General features: G+C 37.1%; 1 protein-coding gene across 1 annotated transcript in view; it reads right to left on the bottom strand.

The window, feature by feature from the left end:
• Positions 1–2,445: 2,445 nt before the first annotated feature.
• Positions 2,446–18,096, bottom strand: part of LOC149548151 (AmmeMemoRadiSam system protein B) — a 108,925-nt gene continuing 93,274 nt past the window's right edge. The window contains exons 4-8 of the mRNA XM_089792178.1: positions 4,154–4,266; positions 3,776–3,887; positions 3,540–3,683; positions 3,222–3,396; positions 2,446–2,841 (exon numbers count right to left, since the gene is read on the bottom strand). Of these exons, the coding sequence (XP_089648304.1) occupies positions 2,716–2,841; positions 3,222–3,396; positions 3,540–3,683; positions 3,776–3,887; positions 4,154–4,266 (670 nt within the window). The 3' untranslated portion in view covers positions 2,446–2,715. The remainder of the gene's footprint in view (positions 2,842–3,221; positions 3,397–3,539; positions 3,684–3,775; positions 3,888–4,153; positions 4,267–18,096) is intronic.

Below are 18,096 nucleotides of genomic sequence, written 5' to 3' on the forward strand. Positions count from 1 at the left end.
TGAAACTTAAAAAGTCATGAGTGTGGTTATACTAATAGATGAAAACTAAGAATACAATCACCATTATCAAAAAGGAATTAGGTCATCATCACCCAAACACATGTGAGAACTAGCATTGCCTTGCTACTAATTAATGGTTCCCAACACAAGAATTGTAAGTCATTTTAATTACCAATCAATTCAATTATTAACAACATAGAATAGCACCCTAGTTAGAATATCAACATGTAGTGACTAGAATTAGAAAATATTGCAAGTTTATAAACAAGAAAGGTGCAACATGGTTGGGCTTCACATAAGATGTCTAGCATTCAAAACCCAATGCCTTAAGCTAAGCATGTGGTTTGTAGAGATAATGAACACACGACAAAGGGTCCTACAAATACAAGGGGGTTTCCATCAAAGTTGGAATTCACACATGGGTCATAAATTGAATCACCAAATTATTATTGAAGAGAATTAATCATACACGGTCATGCAATTTTAGATGCTAACAATTGTGTATAATACAAACATGTAATATCAGCAAAATATACAAGCTAGCATTGCCATACTCTTACATGATGTGACACAAAGAATGTAGTAATAAGTGAGATAATGAACACACGACAAAGGGTCCTACAAATACAAGGCAGTTTCCATCAAAGTTGGAATTCACACATGGGTTATAAATTGAATCGCCAAATTATCATTGAAGAGAGTTAATTGTACATTGTCATGCAATTTTAGATGCTAACAATTGCCTATCATACAAACATGCAATATCAGCAAAAGATACACGCTAGCATTGTCATACTCTTACATAATGTGATGAGAACAATGTAGTAATAATTAAATTTAATATAGCTATGTGTTGAGTTTGTTGCCTCCACTGATAAAACTTTTAATGCTCTTCACAACAAGTATAGTAAAGATGCTCACTCTTGGGGGTACTTGCAAGGTCAAGCATTCCCATACCTAAAATTTCTGAGTGAATACTAAACATAGATCACTTTAAGCTTGACTTTCTTCCATTATTCAATCATTTTTTTTGTTCAAAGATTAATTTGCAATTCTGATCTTTCCCCAATTAGTTTATTTCTAAGAGAAAAAAGGAATTTGTGCTCCATTTCACTCGGTTTGGCAGAAATTATTGACATCAAAGATGTCAATAGGAGCTAGTTTACATGCATTCCAACTTGTCCTTTCTTTGACACAAGCAAACTACTAAAAGCGTAATGGAATTGTTGTTGGACTAACCACCAACGTTCCCCTTCGGGATTCATGACATGGCTTAACCGCCTCCTATGTTCTACAAGTCTAGTGGTTGTATCGGGCATTGAAAGGTCAATCTTTTAGTGCAACGGCAACTCTAGCTTGTAACAAGTGGTATCAAAGCTTGGTCACAGGTTCAAAACCTCCTCGGGTAACACTGAGGGGGAAATTGTTGGACTAACCGCCAACGTTCCCCTTCAGGATTTGTGTCATGGCTTAACTGCCTCCTGTGTTCTATAAGTCTAGTGGTTGTATCGGGCATTGAAAAGTCAATCTTTTGGTGCAACGGCAACTCTAGCTTGTAATAGTTGCAGTATGTGGTATTAGAGCAAATCAGTTTGATGCCATTATTTGATATTTCATTAAAACTTCATTTTTATGGCCCTCCAATAAACAGCATAGTCTAGCGTCATCCCAAGGGCACTACTTAGGGTTCTTTAGTATAGCTACATCTAATGTCAATGATAATGATGATGATAACAACGACGACCCTCTTTATGAAGAGGGTAAGACAATTAATTGTAGCTTTCAAGATGATTTGTCTAAGCTCACAATGTACAAGTCGAGACTCTACAAGCGTTACCTGTGACTGAAAGCTAAATCGGAAATTTGTACAGTAGAGATGGTATCTCTTTGCTCAGCAAAGCACAAACTGGTGCTTCTGACCCTTTGCTTTACCAAGGAGATAAGTTTCTTGTAACTACTCCTTTCAATTCATGTAAAACTCTTGTTTATTTTCATGAAAAAAGTTATACTTTCCAAAACAAAAATGAGAACAGAAGTTAATTTTCTGACACTTGTAGAGTGTTCATATATTGCCAGCCAATAAGATTGATACTGACACATCTTTTTAGCATTTTTCCAGGTTGGCAACCGCCCTGACCATGTGTACACAATGGCAGGAATCTACTGCTCTGCATCTACTTCCTACGGAGGAATAAATGTACCGAGGACAATACATTTGATATATATTGGGTTTCACAAAATTAAGCAGGGAAACTAGTGAAAGGTCACATGGCTTGTCTATTTGTTTTGCAACTATCTAAAACAACTGTGAAATCAAAGTTTGGTAGTGAACTCACAGGAAGCATCTACAGATTTATTTCTTGTCACTAATTTATTTTTAATTTCAATAATACTGGCCATATTAAAGCTGAAGAAAAGATTCTGCCATGTTAACAAGAACTAACATAGGACAATGACAAATCTCCACCATAACCATTATGATTTCAACTTAACTGAGTTAACAAAACAAACTGTGGAGCATACTAGTTGACTACAAAATAATTGCCTCAACTAGAAGCCACTAATCAAACAAGACACAGGAAGATAAGTCCACAAAATACTTGAATTTCACTATGAAATAAAATAATAATATGAAATGAAAGCAACAGAAAACCCTTTAAGCCCAAAATTATTAAGTTATATTTGTAGTGTATTTCAAATCACAAATGTCTTGCTTCAAGCCTCTACTTTAGCCACGGCTGATGCATAACTGACACTGCTATCTCGCATGCTTTTACACTGGCTGGATTGCTCATATTGAACGAAAGAAATATTCATTTTCAATGAGCAGTTCCTTAGCATCTGTCACATACAGTTGAGATTCAGAAATCATAATCCTGTTTCCTGGTACAAGAAACTTCCATAGAAGCAAATATTCATCCATTGTAAAAAAAATGTGTTATCTAGAATTATAAAGGTGTCTAGCTAATGTATTTCTAGATTATTTACAAAACTGAGATGAACTATCAGGAAAAAAGGAACTGTACTGTATCTAAAAGCTATCTACTACAAAACACTTCACGTCCAAAGGAAAAAAGATTCACTCACTCTTAGAAGTAATGGACGTACAATGTGGCGGCACAAATTGGGTGATTTTTTAGATGTGCAAAATATAAAATCTAAGCATAATTCTGCTATCTATATTATTCAAAGACTAAGGAAAAAGAAAAGAAGTTTCGTACATGCAGAAACACACTGATGGGATGCCTTCCACAAATGGTGTTATCATACTCCAGCAAGTAATCTTTAAAGGCATCAGGATCTCCTGATTCTATGATTTCCATGCCTTTCTTGTCCAATGCTTCAATTGATTTATAAATTGCCCCTTCCTTTCTATCATAGTATACATAATTGAAACTGGTACAAGACAGAATAGAAGAAGCATTTGGTAAGAGTTCCCGATATTTCTTCCAAGAAATTAAATATGGCACAGTTTTTACTAAGAGGAATAATTGTTCAAATTTTGTATAAAATCAGTCAAGGGAAATATTTGACCTTACCGGCTACCCCAATGGCAAAAATCAGATGACACAGAGAAAAATGTTTTTGGATCATCAACATACTTGGCCAACAAACGTCCATACATTGCTTCACTCTCAGAGCTGAGAGAACCAACAAGAATAGGCACAATCTTCACTGGCCACCTATGCCCAAGTGCAAGACAAAAAAAATTATTCAATAACCTCCGAAGATGTGGCTTGAGAATTGAAGAAAATACTTGGGGTAAACATACTACCCCTGAAAAACTTTTGCAAGGTATGGCAAGTGCATCTCCATACTATGTTCTGCCTCATCTACTTGAAGATCCATGACCTCAAATTTCCCAGTTGCTCTAAGTTCTTCATTAACTGAAATTTGGATGCCCACATAGCTTAAGCATATATTTACATGATAGATCACTAAAACAAATAAAACACAAAAAGAGGTACAAATCCAAGCTAGAAAAAAAAGATGAGGTGGTAATATTTAAAATGGTAAAAATAATAATGCACAATGCAAACAAATGAGAAAAACAGACACCAGTCCCAAAGAACTCAATGCTTGACAAGAACTGAGAAATGCAGAGCTAAGGTAAAATATCAATTCTTGCAAAAGAGTTTTAATTTTAGGTCACCTTCTAAGTCAATCGGAAGGTCCCCCAGAGGTGTCTTATAGACTGTAGCCCTTGAGATGGCACACTTTGGAGTGTAATAATGGTGTGAGGGACCAAGCAGAAACACGCGAGACCTGAGAAACTCTTCGGCCAAAAAATCAGTAAATATATTCACAATCAGACTGCTAAATAAATCATCTATATATAACTCTTAAATCTTAAAAAAAGCAATGACAAAGTTCGGTGGATCTATGTAAAATGAGACTATGACAGCTAAATATATATATATATTTCAATGCCCCTAAGAAAATTGTACTAAGAAAACTTGCAAATGATACCCCTGGGCTATAAAAGATCAGCATTCGGCTGAAACATAAGAATTGTTAGAATAAATTTGACGAATGTGATTTTATGCACAGCCAAGGAATGGAACTGAATATAATTAAATAGAATTTCAAACTTCCCTGTATTAAATTAGAAATAAACTGCATACATTGGCACCATAGATCTTGTTATAAGACATTTGATAGCTTCCTTAATTTAAAGATTCTCCATGATTTTGGCCCACAAAATTTTCACAGGTTAATTACCTAAAGAAAACTTGTAGTAAATTGAATTCAAAGCAAGTTTGAAACAGAAGCTCATGTTATCTACGGCCTCTTATAAGATGCCATCCTGCAAGACACAATCTCGAGGGAAAATAAATGTTCACCCTCCTGACTCTCATTTCAGATTATCAACTAAAATCAGTTGCAATAATGTAAAAATCAAATGACACCTTATTCCCACAAATGCATGTTCAGACAATTTCACAGGTTAATTACCTAAAGAAAACTTGTAGTAAATTAAATTCAAAGCAAGTTTGAAACAGAAGCTCATGTTATCTATGGCCTCTTATAAGATGCCATCCTGCGAGACACAATCTCGAGGGAAAATAAATGTTCACCCTCCTGACATTCATTTCAGACTATCAAATAAAATCAGTTGCAATAACGTAAAAATCAAATGACACCTTATTCCCACAAATGCATGTTTTAAAGGAGTCAAAGGTTTGATCTATTTATTAATAAATGCCTCTGCAAGTTCTCTATGTCAAGCTATTATGCATCTCAAGTGTAGCAAAGGCCCATTAGAAATGTCAGTAGCCAGATATAATGGTCATGTCTTCATCCCAAGTAAACTTGTGTACCAAAGAATCAATTAAAGAGATAATCCTTAGATGGATAGTAATGAACATCAAGGCAAGTAACAGAAAGAAATTCTGTCTTAAAAGGCTCTTACAGCATGTAATCTTCCCAATGATTACTAAAACTTAAATTTTACAAGCAAGGAACCTGAAAACAGCTCAAAAATGTAGTAAAACTATCCTATATCTCACGCCAAAATCCTCCCTGTAGTCAATATGCTACTCCTTTATTCTCTCATAGAGATGAGAAAAATACAAGCAATGTAAGCAAAAACATGAGAAAAACTCTAGTGTAAGTGCACCCTACTAAGTCCTTTTATGGGACCCAGGGGTTGTTTGCAGACAAGGCTATCACTAGATAAACTGTAATGTCCCCTTCCACAAAGTAGATAAGTGTTACTTGGGGATGTGTCCCATGTTATGGTAAAATCGATGTTGTATGTATTAAACAGAGGAGATGAGAGCTCCTTATATAGATCTACAAAGGTGATTTTTCTAAAAGAAACAATCCTAAACTGAAGACAAAAATAGAAACTATTTCATAAACTAAAGACTAACTAAAATAACCATTAAAGAAACATTACAATATTCTAATGCCCTCCCTTAACGGTTATCATCTAACTGCGTTCTTTTGGTCACAAATTTTTCAGCACATCTTGCTGTTGCTTAGACCATCCCTAAATGTGCAAATGTTAATGACCAAGAAGCCATCTAATCTGATGTTGGATAGTAGAGTTCTCCTCTGTAGACACACACTGAGAACAACTGCCACAATTTTGAGGAAAAATCGGCATACCCTCCTAGCTGTTGCAAATGTGCAAGATACCGTGATTTGAACTTAACAAAGCACATTTTTTTGCCAGAAAATGATAAAAACTTGAAAACAGGAACCCCTGATAGAAAATCCCGCATGAACTTCGTGAATCACAAGAACCAAAAATAATTTTTGAGATGAAAAATCAGTCAAAACCAAACAAAGATTTTAAGGTGAAAAATCAATCAAAACCAAAAAAAATAGAATCTGGGATATGGATTAGATAATACAAACTTAGTTTTTGCGGGAAAAAATTGTTAAAACCAACAATTATTGTTGCGGAACAATGGGAGAAAAATATGAAAACCCATAAGAGAATCTTCATGTAACAAAATATGAGACTCCGCGTGGTAAAGACAGTGGGACAGGGTATTAGAATAAATATCTCCTTCAGTTAATTTCTATTGACAGTCACTTTAGAATTCGTTAATATTTTGTAAATAAGTTCTTTCTATTTCTCAAATGTTTATTTTTAGAAACATCTTGTTTGTACATTCTATAAGAATAATTCTGTTCTTTGTTCATAAATATCACATTATCCTATCATCTGGCCTATGTAACATAGTATCATAGCTAAGTTTTTGAAAAAATTTGAATTTTTTTATGATTTAATTTTGAAATCTGAGTAATAAAAAAGTTTTAAATTATTTTTGTGGGAACTATAAATTTCTTTTTGAGAAATTTGTTTAGGTTTTTTGGTTTTTTCATTTGTAAATCCGTCAAATCTGTTTTATCAACACCTAACTCGGGTTTGCAGGATTTATGTCTTGTTTCGTGCCCATTTCTCAACATCATTTGGCACCAATTCTTTGTTGTCACATATCAACACCTAACTAGGGTTTGCAGGATTTCGATCTTGTTTCGTGCCCTTTTCTCAGCATCGTTTGGCACCAATTCTTTGCTGTCACAAGATCATTTGCTACAAATCACAAGTCATTTTCTCAGCCTCCTCAAACCTGCAACATGTTGAAGGGGGGCGGGGAATTTTGTTTCTGTCATCCACCTTTGTCTTCATTCTTTGCTTGACAGGATTTTTCTAAGCGAAATCATTTTCTACTCCATGTACCTGTACAACGTTTGAGTCTGCATTCTTTATTAAAAACAACTCTTTTCTTACACTGGGAAACGGTTTTTGGGAATTTCGACCTATTCAAATGCCTCCAAGCTTCATTTTGTAACTTTTCTGCAAATTCTGATGTAATGATACTGATATATTACCTTCAACCTTGCTGGGAATAGTCCTTAAATATTCTGGACAGAATATTAATTGTTCTTGAAGAATGGTGAATAATTCTGGAAATCGTTTTTATTCCTGATATAAAACCGCTCAAGGTAGTAATGCTAGAAGAGCAGACTTGTTTGTTAAATGTGTGTCTTCTATCCACATCCTTTCCTCTCCTTTATAGTAAATCCAAAGGGCATGTCCTTAGAAAGGACATGACCCTTTCTAGGTCGGCCCTCCATAAAAACATACTTAATTTACCAAGATCGGCGTCCCTAAATATGTCTATTAGTTAGTTAAACTAACTACATTTAGGCAATTAGGAACATTAGGAAAATGTTCCCAAATGAAAGGCTGATCTGCATGATAAATTAAAGTCTTCTAAAGGCTAATTCAACAAATGCATTACCAGATTTGTTCGATCTATAGAAACAGATAATTATATTATCAGAGTTACTCATAGAATTAACACTCCCTCTTAACTTGATAATCATAATGAGAAAACATATCTAGCACCATCAATATTGATGACTAAGCATATAGATTGATACTCTATATCTATCTGAATCTTCTAAGCATGTGGTATTTGTACACATGATACTTTGTCAAATTACTAAACCTGTAATATGAATTATCACCTAGTCTTGTGATAATAGTATTGCATGGAATGTAATACACAGGATAAAATCCGAAGAGTGATTAAATTCTTCCTTTATCCAAGTTGTGACTCATATGTACTGACAAGCCTACATCACAATATGATCCTGGGTTAAGATCTGCCAGTACACAGGATAATATCCGGAGAATGATTAAATTCTTCCTTTATCTAAGTTGTGACTCAGAGGCATAGAAATGTCTACATCACAATGTGATCTTGAACTCATCCAGATCTAATAGTAGTTCTCTATTGTTTAGTACATTATCTCAGAGATTGTCACCTCTTAGATAATGAATACAAATGGTGAAGCCCATAACAGTCAATACCCTAACAATAATAATTCTAACACAAAATTATTTCATTAATAATTAAAGAATACAAATGTATTATAATTCAACCATACCAAGTCTTTTTCTGAAGTACCAAGTCTTTTTCTGAAGTGGTCTATCTTCACAAGAGAGAGAGGTTTGGTAAGAATATCTGCTGTTTGATTTGCAATGCAAATGTATTCTAACTTGACAATTTTCCTGTCTACCATATCTCTTACATAATGGTAAGGAATTTCAATATGCTTGGATCTATCATGAAAAACTTGATTCATAGAAAGCTTGATGGAACTTTGATTATCACAGTGAATGATAGTGGGATTCATGGGTTGATCAAATAATCCCACAAGTAACTTTCAAAGCCAAACTGCTTCCCGAGAAGCCATTGCAGCTGCAATGTATTCAACTTTTGTGGAACTTTGTGCTATTATTGACTGCTTTTTGCACATTCATAAGTGCTTTTCCTATCATTAACACTTCCACCCCAATCTGAGTTTGTGAATCCATATAAGTTTAAGTCAACTTTCTTATACTTAAGCCCAAGGTTAAGAGTGCCTTGTAAGTAATGTGTTTGACTACAATCAGGTGAATCTCCTTTGACTCATAGATAAACTGACTTAAGGCATTAACAAAATAGCAAATATTTGGTCTTGTATTTATCAAGTACATAAGAGACCCAATCATCTCTCTGTAAAGAGTAGAATCTATGGAGGGTGATTCTACTGCTACTTCCTTAAGTTTGTGTAGATTAGCCTCCATTGGAGAAGACATAGGTCTGCAATTCCACACTCCAAATCTCTTCAAGATGTCTAATGTATACTTTCCTTGATTAAGTATGATGTTGTCAAAGTTCTGCCATACTTCCAGTCCTAGGAAGAAATGGACTCCTAAATCTTTCATATCAAATTCTTTGATTAGATTTTTATTGCATTGATCTATAAGATGATCATCACTTGTTATTAGTAAATCATCAACATATAGTAACAAATTATCATATCATCTTTATCCCTTTTATAATAGAGATTTGGATCAACTTCATTCTTAAAGAATCCTAAACTGGTGAGATATGTATCAATTCTTTCATACCATGTCCTAGGAGCCTGTTTAAGCCCATAGAGAGCTTTCTTGAGTCTGCAAACAAAGATTTTAGGATTATGAGTTTCAAATCCTCCATATCATTCCAAATATACCTCTTCTGTAATCTTTCCATTTAGAAATGTTGTTTTCACATCCATTTGATGTACTTTCCATCCCTTCAATGATGCAATAGCTAGGACTACTCTTACAGAGGTATGTATCTGACAACTGGAGCAAAGGTTTCTTCATAATCAATTCCCTCCTTTTGAGAGAATCCTCTGGCTACGAATCTGGCTTTATATTTTTCAATGCTATCATCAGCAACATACTTGATTTTAAATATCAACTTAGAAGAAACAACAGATTCTCCCTCAGGCCTTGGAACAATTTCCCAAACATCATTCTTAATAATGGATTGGTATTCTTCTGTTATAGCATCCTTCCAAGCTGTATGTTTAATAGCATCTGAAACATTGGTTGGATCTAATTTAGATAAATCACTCATGTTTGCAGCATAGCTGGAGAATCTTTTGGGTCTTTTGCTTTCTCTGAAGGTTCCTTCTGGTGCAAAGAAGTCTTGTGCTTCTTCTATGGTCTCAAAAGCCCAAAGTGGTCTTTTCTTAGGATTTTGAATTTCCTCAAGATTCAGATTTTGAATTTCACCTTCAATTTCTTATATGTTCTCCCTCTGAAACTCAAGTTCGTGATTTTCTTCAGAAATAGGTATATGTGAAGGATCTTCAAAACTTAGGGCTCTTTTGAATGCTAAATCTATTAAGATAATATCTTTAATATCTTTATTAAGATATTATCTCCTTAGTTAAATACTTTCTATAATGGTCAACTACTTGTCTGTAGTCCATCTTTCAGTCTAGATAGGAATGTTTCCTATCCTGTCTCTTTTGTCTTCAGTCTAGATAGGAATGTTTCCTATCCTGTCTTTAGTTTTGTTTCTAATTTCATCTTCAGTCTACGTTGTTTCTAAAAGAAACAACATCCTTGTAATTCTTTATAAGGAACACATTTGTTCCTCTGTTAATCAATCAATCATCTGGAAATCCATTAATCTGCCAATTCTTGAATCTTGTAATATGATATCAGAACTAATACTTAAATTTTTTTGAAAAAATTTATAATTTCTTCTTGAAATTATTTGTTTAATTTTTTTCAAAAAAAATTCAGTTGATTTTCTCTAAAACCCGTCTAGGGTTTTCTGCCTAAAAAATCTCGAGCTAGGGTTTATTATCCAAAATCATTTTATCAAACATCTGAAAAAAATTGTGGCCGTTCTTTTAGAAATCGTGGATTTCCTTGGCGACAAATTGCAGTTTCAAGCCACGTCTCTGCTACTCATATTTTTCTTCCAACTCACGGCTCTGTTGCTCACGTTTTCCTACCGATCAAGGCTTGTTTCCTCTTGAAAATCGTGGCATACAAAAACCCATATTCAACTCGCACTTTTTGTAGGGGAATCATGATTCTGATCAAAATCATCTTGTGGTATTTGGACGTTCGTTTTCCAACCATTTGCGTGCCCTAAACTGCCATTATTTGGAGTTTTTTTGCAGCCGATTGGTATTTTGCTCGAAACCCTATTTTTTGGGTCAGGAAAACTTTTTTGCTTGCAAATTCTTGGTGGATTTTTTGAGAGCTCAATTGGGTTGTTCATTTTTTTGGGTGCCTCGATTTTCATGCCAATGGATCCCAAAAACGACAACATATTCCTTCTGGGTTTTCCAAGCTCTCTTCTAGGTCGATTTTCATGCCAATGGATCCCAAAAACGACAACATATTCCTTCTGGGTTTTTCGAGCTCTCTTCTGGGTCACTAATTTTTCTAGGTCAGCTAGGAATTTGCCTTGAAATTCGTGCCTATTAAATTTCAGTCTTGAAGTTTGTACCTGAATTCTTCGAAATGGCATCTTTGACTAATTTGATGTTGGAGGGCAATCTATGATTCAATGGCCACAATTATAGCCACTAGAAGCAACGCATGTTGACCATCTTCAAGTATCGTCGTTTGGATGAGCTTGTTCTAGGCACAAAGACTCGTCTGACCTCCGACCAAGCCAACAGCACAAGTTGTCGAGCTTCCTAATCAAGGCGAAGCTACATTTTTCACCTTCTAAATCTGTTTCTTTTTTTTGGGGGTTTGTTGATTTTCTCCTTAAAAATCATTTCATGTTGTCTGTAATATGCAAGGTTGCATAAGATTCTAGGTTTTACCATTTTTTCCACAAAAACAAAGTTTTGTAATTGCAATCTGTTTTGAGTCATAGAACTCTTCTGGCAAAGCCTCTTGGTTTCAGCATTCTGTAGATCCAAGGAGAGTCTTAATTATTTTTGTAGGGGAATCATGATTCTGGTCAAAATCGTCTTGTGGTATTTAGACATTCGTTTTCCAACCATCTGCATGCCCTAAACTGCCATTAGAGTTTTTTTGCAGCCGATTGGTATTTTGCTCGAAACCCTATTTTTTGGGTCAGGAAAACTATTTTGCTTGCAAATTCTTGGTGCATTTTTCGAGAGCTCAATTGAGTTGTCCTTTTTTTGGGTGCCTCGATTTTCATACCAGTGGATCCAAAAAACGACAACATATTCCTTTTGGGTTTTTCGAGCTCTCTTTTGGGTCACTCTGATTTTTCTGGGTCAGCTAGGAATTTTCCTTGAAATCCGTGCCTGTTAAATTTTAGTCTTCAAGTTTGTACCTAAATTCTTTGAAATGGCATCTTTGACTAATTTGATGTTGGAGGGCAGTCTACGATTCAATGGCCGCAATTATAGCCACTGGAAGCAACACATGTTGACCATCTTCAAGTATCATCGTTTGGATGAGCTTGTTCTAGGCACAAAGACTCCTTCGACCTCCGACCAAGCCAACAGCACAAGTTGTTGAGCTTCCTGATCAAGGAGAAGCTACATTTTTCACCTTCTAAATCTATTTCTTTTTTTTGGGGGTTTGTTGATTTTCTCCTTAAAAATCATTTCATGTTGTCTGTAATATGCAAGGTTGCATAAGATTTTGGGTTTTACCATTTTTTCCACAAAAATGAAGTTTTGTAATTGCAATCTGTTTTGAGTCATAGCACTCTTCTCGGAAAGCTTCTTGGTTTCAACATTCTGTAGATCCAAGGAGGGTCTCAGTTATCCCAGAATGTTCTGACATTCGTACGTTGACCATTAAGGGAGGGTATTAAGATAATATCTTTATTAAGATATTATCTCCTTAGTTAAATACTTTCTATAATGGTCAACTACTTATCTGTAGTCCGTCTTTCAAGTAGATAGGAATGTTTCCTATCCTATCTTAGTTTTGTTTCTAATTTCGTCTTCAGTCTACGTTGTTTCTTTTAGAAACATCCTTGTCATTCTTTATAAGGAACACATTTGTTCCTCTGTTAATCAATCAATCATCTAGAAATCCGTTAATCTGCCAATTCTTGAATCTTGTAACAAAATTTTCTTCAAATATTACATCGCTACTAAGTTTAATGTTTTTTTGACTAGGTATGTAAACTCTATATGCTTTGGAGGTTTCACTATACCCGACAAGAATGCCTTTCCTTCTAGAAGGTTCTTACTTAGTTCTCATTTCTTTTGAAACATGTATGTATACATGGCACCCAAATATCCTACGATGACTTATACTTGGTTTAACCTTAGAAAAGACTTCTTCAGGAGTTTTATCTCTAAGGTGGGAGTGAAGACTTTTGTTTTGAATATAGACAACAGTACATGAGGCTTTTGCCCAAATATAAAATTCTAAGTTCAAATCAAGTATCATAGCTCTTGTTGCTTCTATAATTGTCCTATTCTTCCTTTTTGCTACCCCATTTTGCTGAAGATTATAAGGAACAGTATACTCCCTCTTAATTCCTGCTTCTTTACAAAAATGTTTAAACAAATCTAAAGTATATTCCCCTATATTATCAGACCTAAGAGTTTTAATTTTATGTCCTGATAGGATTTCAGTTAAGGTTTTGAATTCTTTAAATCTTTTAAGGGTTTCTTATGATTCTTTACATTTCAAGAAGTAAATCCATGTCTTCCTAGAGAAGTCATCCATAAAGAGTATGTAGTACAAAAATCCTCCGAGAGAAGGTGTAGTGTTCCCGAGGCAAACTCGGCCTAAAGGAATCTCAGCTCGAAGGGAATTTCGGCCTAAAGGGGGGATCTCGACCTGAGGGCAATCTCAATTCAAAGGGGATCTCAACCCGAAAGCAATCTCAACCCGAAAGGGATCTCGACCTGAAGGCAACCTCGACCCGAAGGCAATCTCAACCCGAAGGGAATCTCGGCTTGAAGGCAATCTTAGCCCAAAGGGGATCTCGGCCCAAAGGGGATCTCGACCTGAAGGCAATCTCGGCCCAAAGGGAAACTTGACCCAAAGGCAATTGATCTGAGAGGCTGAGACGGCGGCAGCGAATGTACCTCAAGTAGATGATCGTACGGTATGCAAGGAGATCATACGGATGAACTGGGAGGCTGTACAGTTTTCAGAAAACTCAAGCCGTACAATGAAGTGTGAATAGCACGGATGGATGGATGAGGACCGTACGAGTGCAAAATGAGCAGTATGGGAGAACACACCGTAAGGTATCTAAGACCAATATGAAACACAATCTTATTCATACACAAATACAAAAAATGTTGATGAAATCCATACAATAATAGAGACTCGAATGCAAATAATAATTGCCAAAAGATAATGCTCCGATTTGTCAAATCTGAGCGAAGTAATACATGCAACAACGGAATAGGGTGAGGGTTGAATCCCACCGAAACCGCAAAAGCCAAATAGGGAAAATCTTTCACCTCTAAAATGGCGAATTACAGAGAACTCCAACAGGAATTCGCAGTACAAAGAAAAACAATCCAAAAGCATGCCTACAGACTACCTACAAGCCGTGCTTAAATACCCATCGAGAAACTTCCCGAGGGTGTACAAAGATAGCCGACGGCGACAAAACTACGGAAATAAAATAAAAATGGGTCTGAGATACATTAAATCAATCAGTCCATTACAAAAGTTTGATTTATTATTTATTTTATAGCGGGAACATTACAGTCCTCCGTCCCAAATTTTGCTTGTCCTCGAGCAAATGCAACGCCGTGTGTTGGAGAATGTGCTCGCCCTCCCACATCGCATTGTCCAACGGTAGGTGTCGCCAACGTACCAAGTATTCCTTCACAATGCGGTTCCGTAAGGTCCTCTCACGTACTTCAAGGATCTCGGCAAGTTCCAAAATGAGCTTTCCTTCTTCACTGAGTGGCGGAAGGTCGGTAGCAACTGTGACGTTTTTCTCTACGGCTTTCTTCAAACAAGAGACGTGGAAGACATTGTGAATACGGCTACCCTCCAAAAGTTCTAGCTCATAGGCAACTTCACCAATGCAGCAAGTTACATGATAAGGGCCATAGAATCGGGGTTTCAGTTTCTCTTTTCCCTTTTCCTTCAGTGAGGATTGTCTATATGGATGGAGCCGGAGATAGACCAAATCCCCTACCTCGAAACTTCTCTCTATTTTGTGTCTGTCAGCGTACATCTTCTATTGATTTTGTGCCCTCTGTAGATTTTCCTTCAAGCATCTCAGAATGTCTCGACCCTCCTGAAGCCAGTCCCTCGCCCTTGGTGCGCGACTATCACCCAGAATTGTGTCGATGAAGGAAAAGGGTTCATACCTGTACAGAGCTTTGAATGGTGCCATTCCGATGGACATGTGGTACGTGATATTGTAGCAATATTCCCTCAGATGGATCCATTTTACCCATGCTCGTTGTTGTGCCGAAACATAGTTCCAAAGGTAACCTTCGAGCCATTTGTTCACAATCTCTGTTTGTCCGTCTGTCTACAGGTGGTAACTTGTACTTGGCGATAATTCTGTCCCTGCCATCCGAAACAGTTCTATCCAGAAGATACCGATGAATCGTCCATCCCAATCACTGACGATGTTTCGAGTTAACCCGTGCAGACGAAAGACTTCTCTAAAGAATATATTGACAACTTGTGCGGCCTATAGGTCGGAGAGGATGGCAAAGAAATGTGCATACTTTGTCAATCTGTCAACCACTGCGAAAATAAAATCCTTTCCGTTCACCTTGGAAAGCCCTGTTATGAAATTCATCGATATACTTTCCCACTTATGTTCGAGAATCAGCAAAAGTTGTAGCAGCCCAACGGGTAGAGTATGTTCGGACTTGTTCTGTTGGCAAACCATACACTCTCTTACATACTGCAACACGTCCCCTTTTAAGTCCTTTCCATGAAAACCTCTTCTGAAGACTTTTGTAAGTTTTGAAGAAACCCGAGTGTCCAGCCAGGGGTAAGTCGTGCACTTCCTTCAAGATTTTCTGCTTTAATTTGGATTTTGGCACCAAATATATCTGATTTTTATGGTAGATGATGTCATCCACCACTCTGTACTGATCATCGTGAGTATGGCCATCCATTATTTCACAAGAAAATGTATTTTTGGAATATTCCACTAACAGATGTGCCTTCCAGTCAGCTGAAATCTGGTCTAGTGAGCAAATGGTGGGTTTCCGAGATAAGGCATCTGCAACCACATTGTTCTTCCCTTTCACAATATCAATGTCAAAATCAAAAGCTTGAACCTTGCTTACCCATTCTTGTTGTCATTTGTTCAAGTCTCGTTGCTCCAAAAAATATCTCAAACTATTACGATCCGTGCGGACGACAAACTTGGCAGCTACCAGATATTGCCGAAACTTGGTTAATGCATGCACGATGGCCAACATTTCTTTGTCGTAGATGGAATATAGGCGTTCTGTTGTCGTAAGCTTCCTACTCTCATAAGCGATGGGGTGTCTATCTTGCATCAGCACCGCTCCAATGCCTTCCTCGAATGCGTCGCACTCCAAAATGAACAGTCAAGTGAAATCAAGTAGTGCAAGTACGGGACAAGTGCTCATGGCCTCTTTTAGCTTATCAAAGGTAAGTTGTGCTTTTTCATTCCACTGGAAAGACCCCTTCTTTGTCAGATCCGTTAAAGGTGCACTAAGATGAGAGAATCCTTTAACAAACCTCCTGTAGTAACTACACAGTCCGAAAAATCCTTGCAAATCTGTAGGCGATTTTGGGGGAGGCCAGTCGATGATAGCCTGAATGTTCTCCTGATGCACTTGAACCTCGTATTTACTGACATGCCCCAAGTACAATATTTCTGTCATACCAAATTCACATTTGGACTGCTTGGCGAACAAAGACTGTTCCACCATGATACTTAGGACTTCATTCAGATGCTTCAAGTGCTCCGCCCATGTCCTGCTATAAATAAGATCATCAAAGAATACCAATAAGTACTTAAGCAATTGTTTGTTGAAGATGCAACTCATGCATGATTGAAATGTAGCAGGTGCATTGGTCAATCCGAAGGGCATGACCAGAAACTCATAATGTCCGTAGTGACAATGGAAAGCCGTCTACTCCACATCTTCCTCCCTCATGCGGATCTGATGGTATCCGGAAAGGAAATCTATTTTTGAAAAATAGACCGCGCCATGCAATTCATCCAGCAACTCATCTATTCTTGGAATGGGATATCCAATGCGCAGTAGTCCACACACATGCGCATCATCCCGTCCTTTTTTACCAATACCACAGATGATGCAAATGGGCTAGAACTAGGACAGATCCATCCTTTCTCTAGCAATCCCTGAATCGTCCTTTCGATCTCATCTTTGAATTTCTTGGGATGGCGGTACGATGTGGTTATGACCAGCTTTCCTCTTGATTCCAACTCAATAGTGTGTTCAAATCCTCAATGAGGTGGTATGCCAGGAGGAATATCCATGAAAACTTTATCATGTCTACTTAAAATATCTTGCAGTTCATCATCCTGTAGAGGTGTTCGACGCCCTTTTATAGGTTCTGCCAAGATAAAACAATGCGCAGCCCATGCAACATCATCATGCCGAAAATTTGCCTCCATCCGATGCGCAGAAACTTCCTTTGGACCTTCATTTGCCATTCCTCGGAGCACAACCTTCTTTCCGTCAACAACAAAGGTGAAGTCCATCCGTTTGAAACTCTGAGTGTATTCATCAAGTGTCTCCATCCATTGTATGCCAAGAATAACTTCCATGTCAACAAGGTCCACTATGAAGAAATCTTCAGTCACCATGTGATTCACCATTGTGATACTCAGCTGAGGAACAAGGTGCATGCAGGGCAAAAAAGTCCCTCCGACGACATTGACCTGAAAGCCTACGTGCGCCTCTGTAGGTAAACTTTTTTGCTTTACCAAGGATGAATTTATGAAATTTAGAGTAGCTCCGCTATCCAAAATCACCATAACCCTTTGTCCTTGAAGGTTACCCTGTACACAAAAAACCGTGCACGTCGGGCTGCCGGCCAAAGCCATGGTTCCTCCGCGTTGTACCAAGGCTGCAATTCTCTCTGTACAATTTAAACTGACCATGTTGGTGTCATTGTGGGGTTGGTTATCTTTCACCAGCATTTCTTCCTGTTCGTCCTCATCATCGAACACGACCTCAATGTAATGGATCTTTCCCTTTCTGAGGCATCTATGGCCAGGCTCCCAAGGTCCCTTGCAATTGAAACACAACTTCTTCCTTCGGAGTTTCTATCTGGTAGCCTCATCCAACAACGGCCTTTTGGACAGAGGTTTGTCCCTCGAGAATGTCAACGGTTTGGAGTGT

Source organism: Cupressus sempervirens, chromosome 7, assembly GCF_028749045.1.
Source record: "Cupressus sempervirens isolate cs-2001-9-10 chromosome 7, ASM2874904v1, whole genome shotgun sequence".
In the NCBI taxonomy this organism is placed as follows: Eukaryota; Viridiplantae; Streptophyta; class Pinopsida; order Cupressales; family Cupressaceae; genus Cupressus; species Cupressus sempervirens.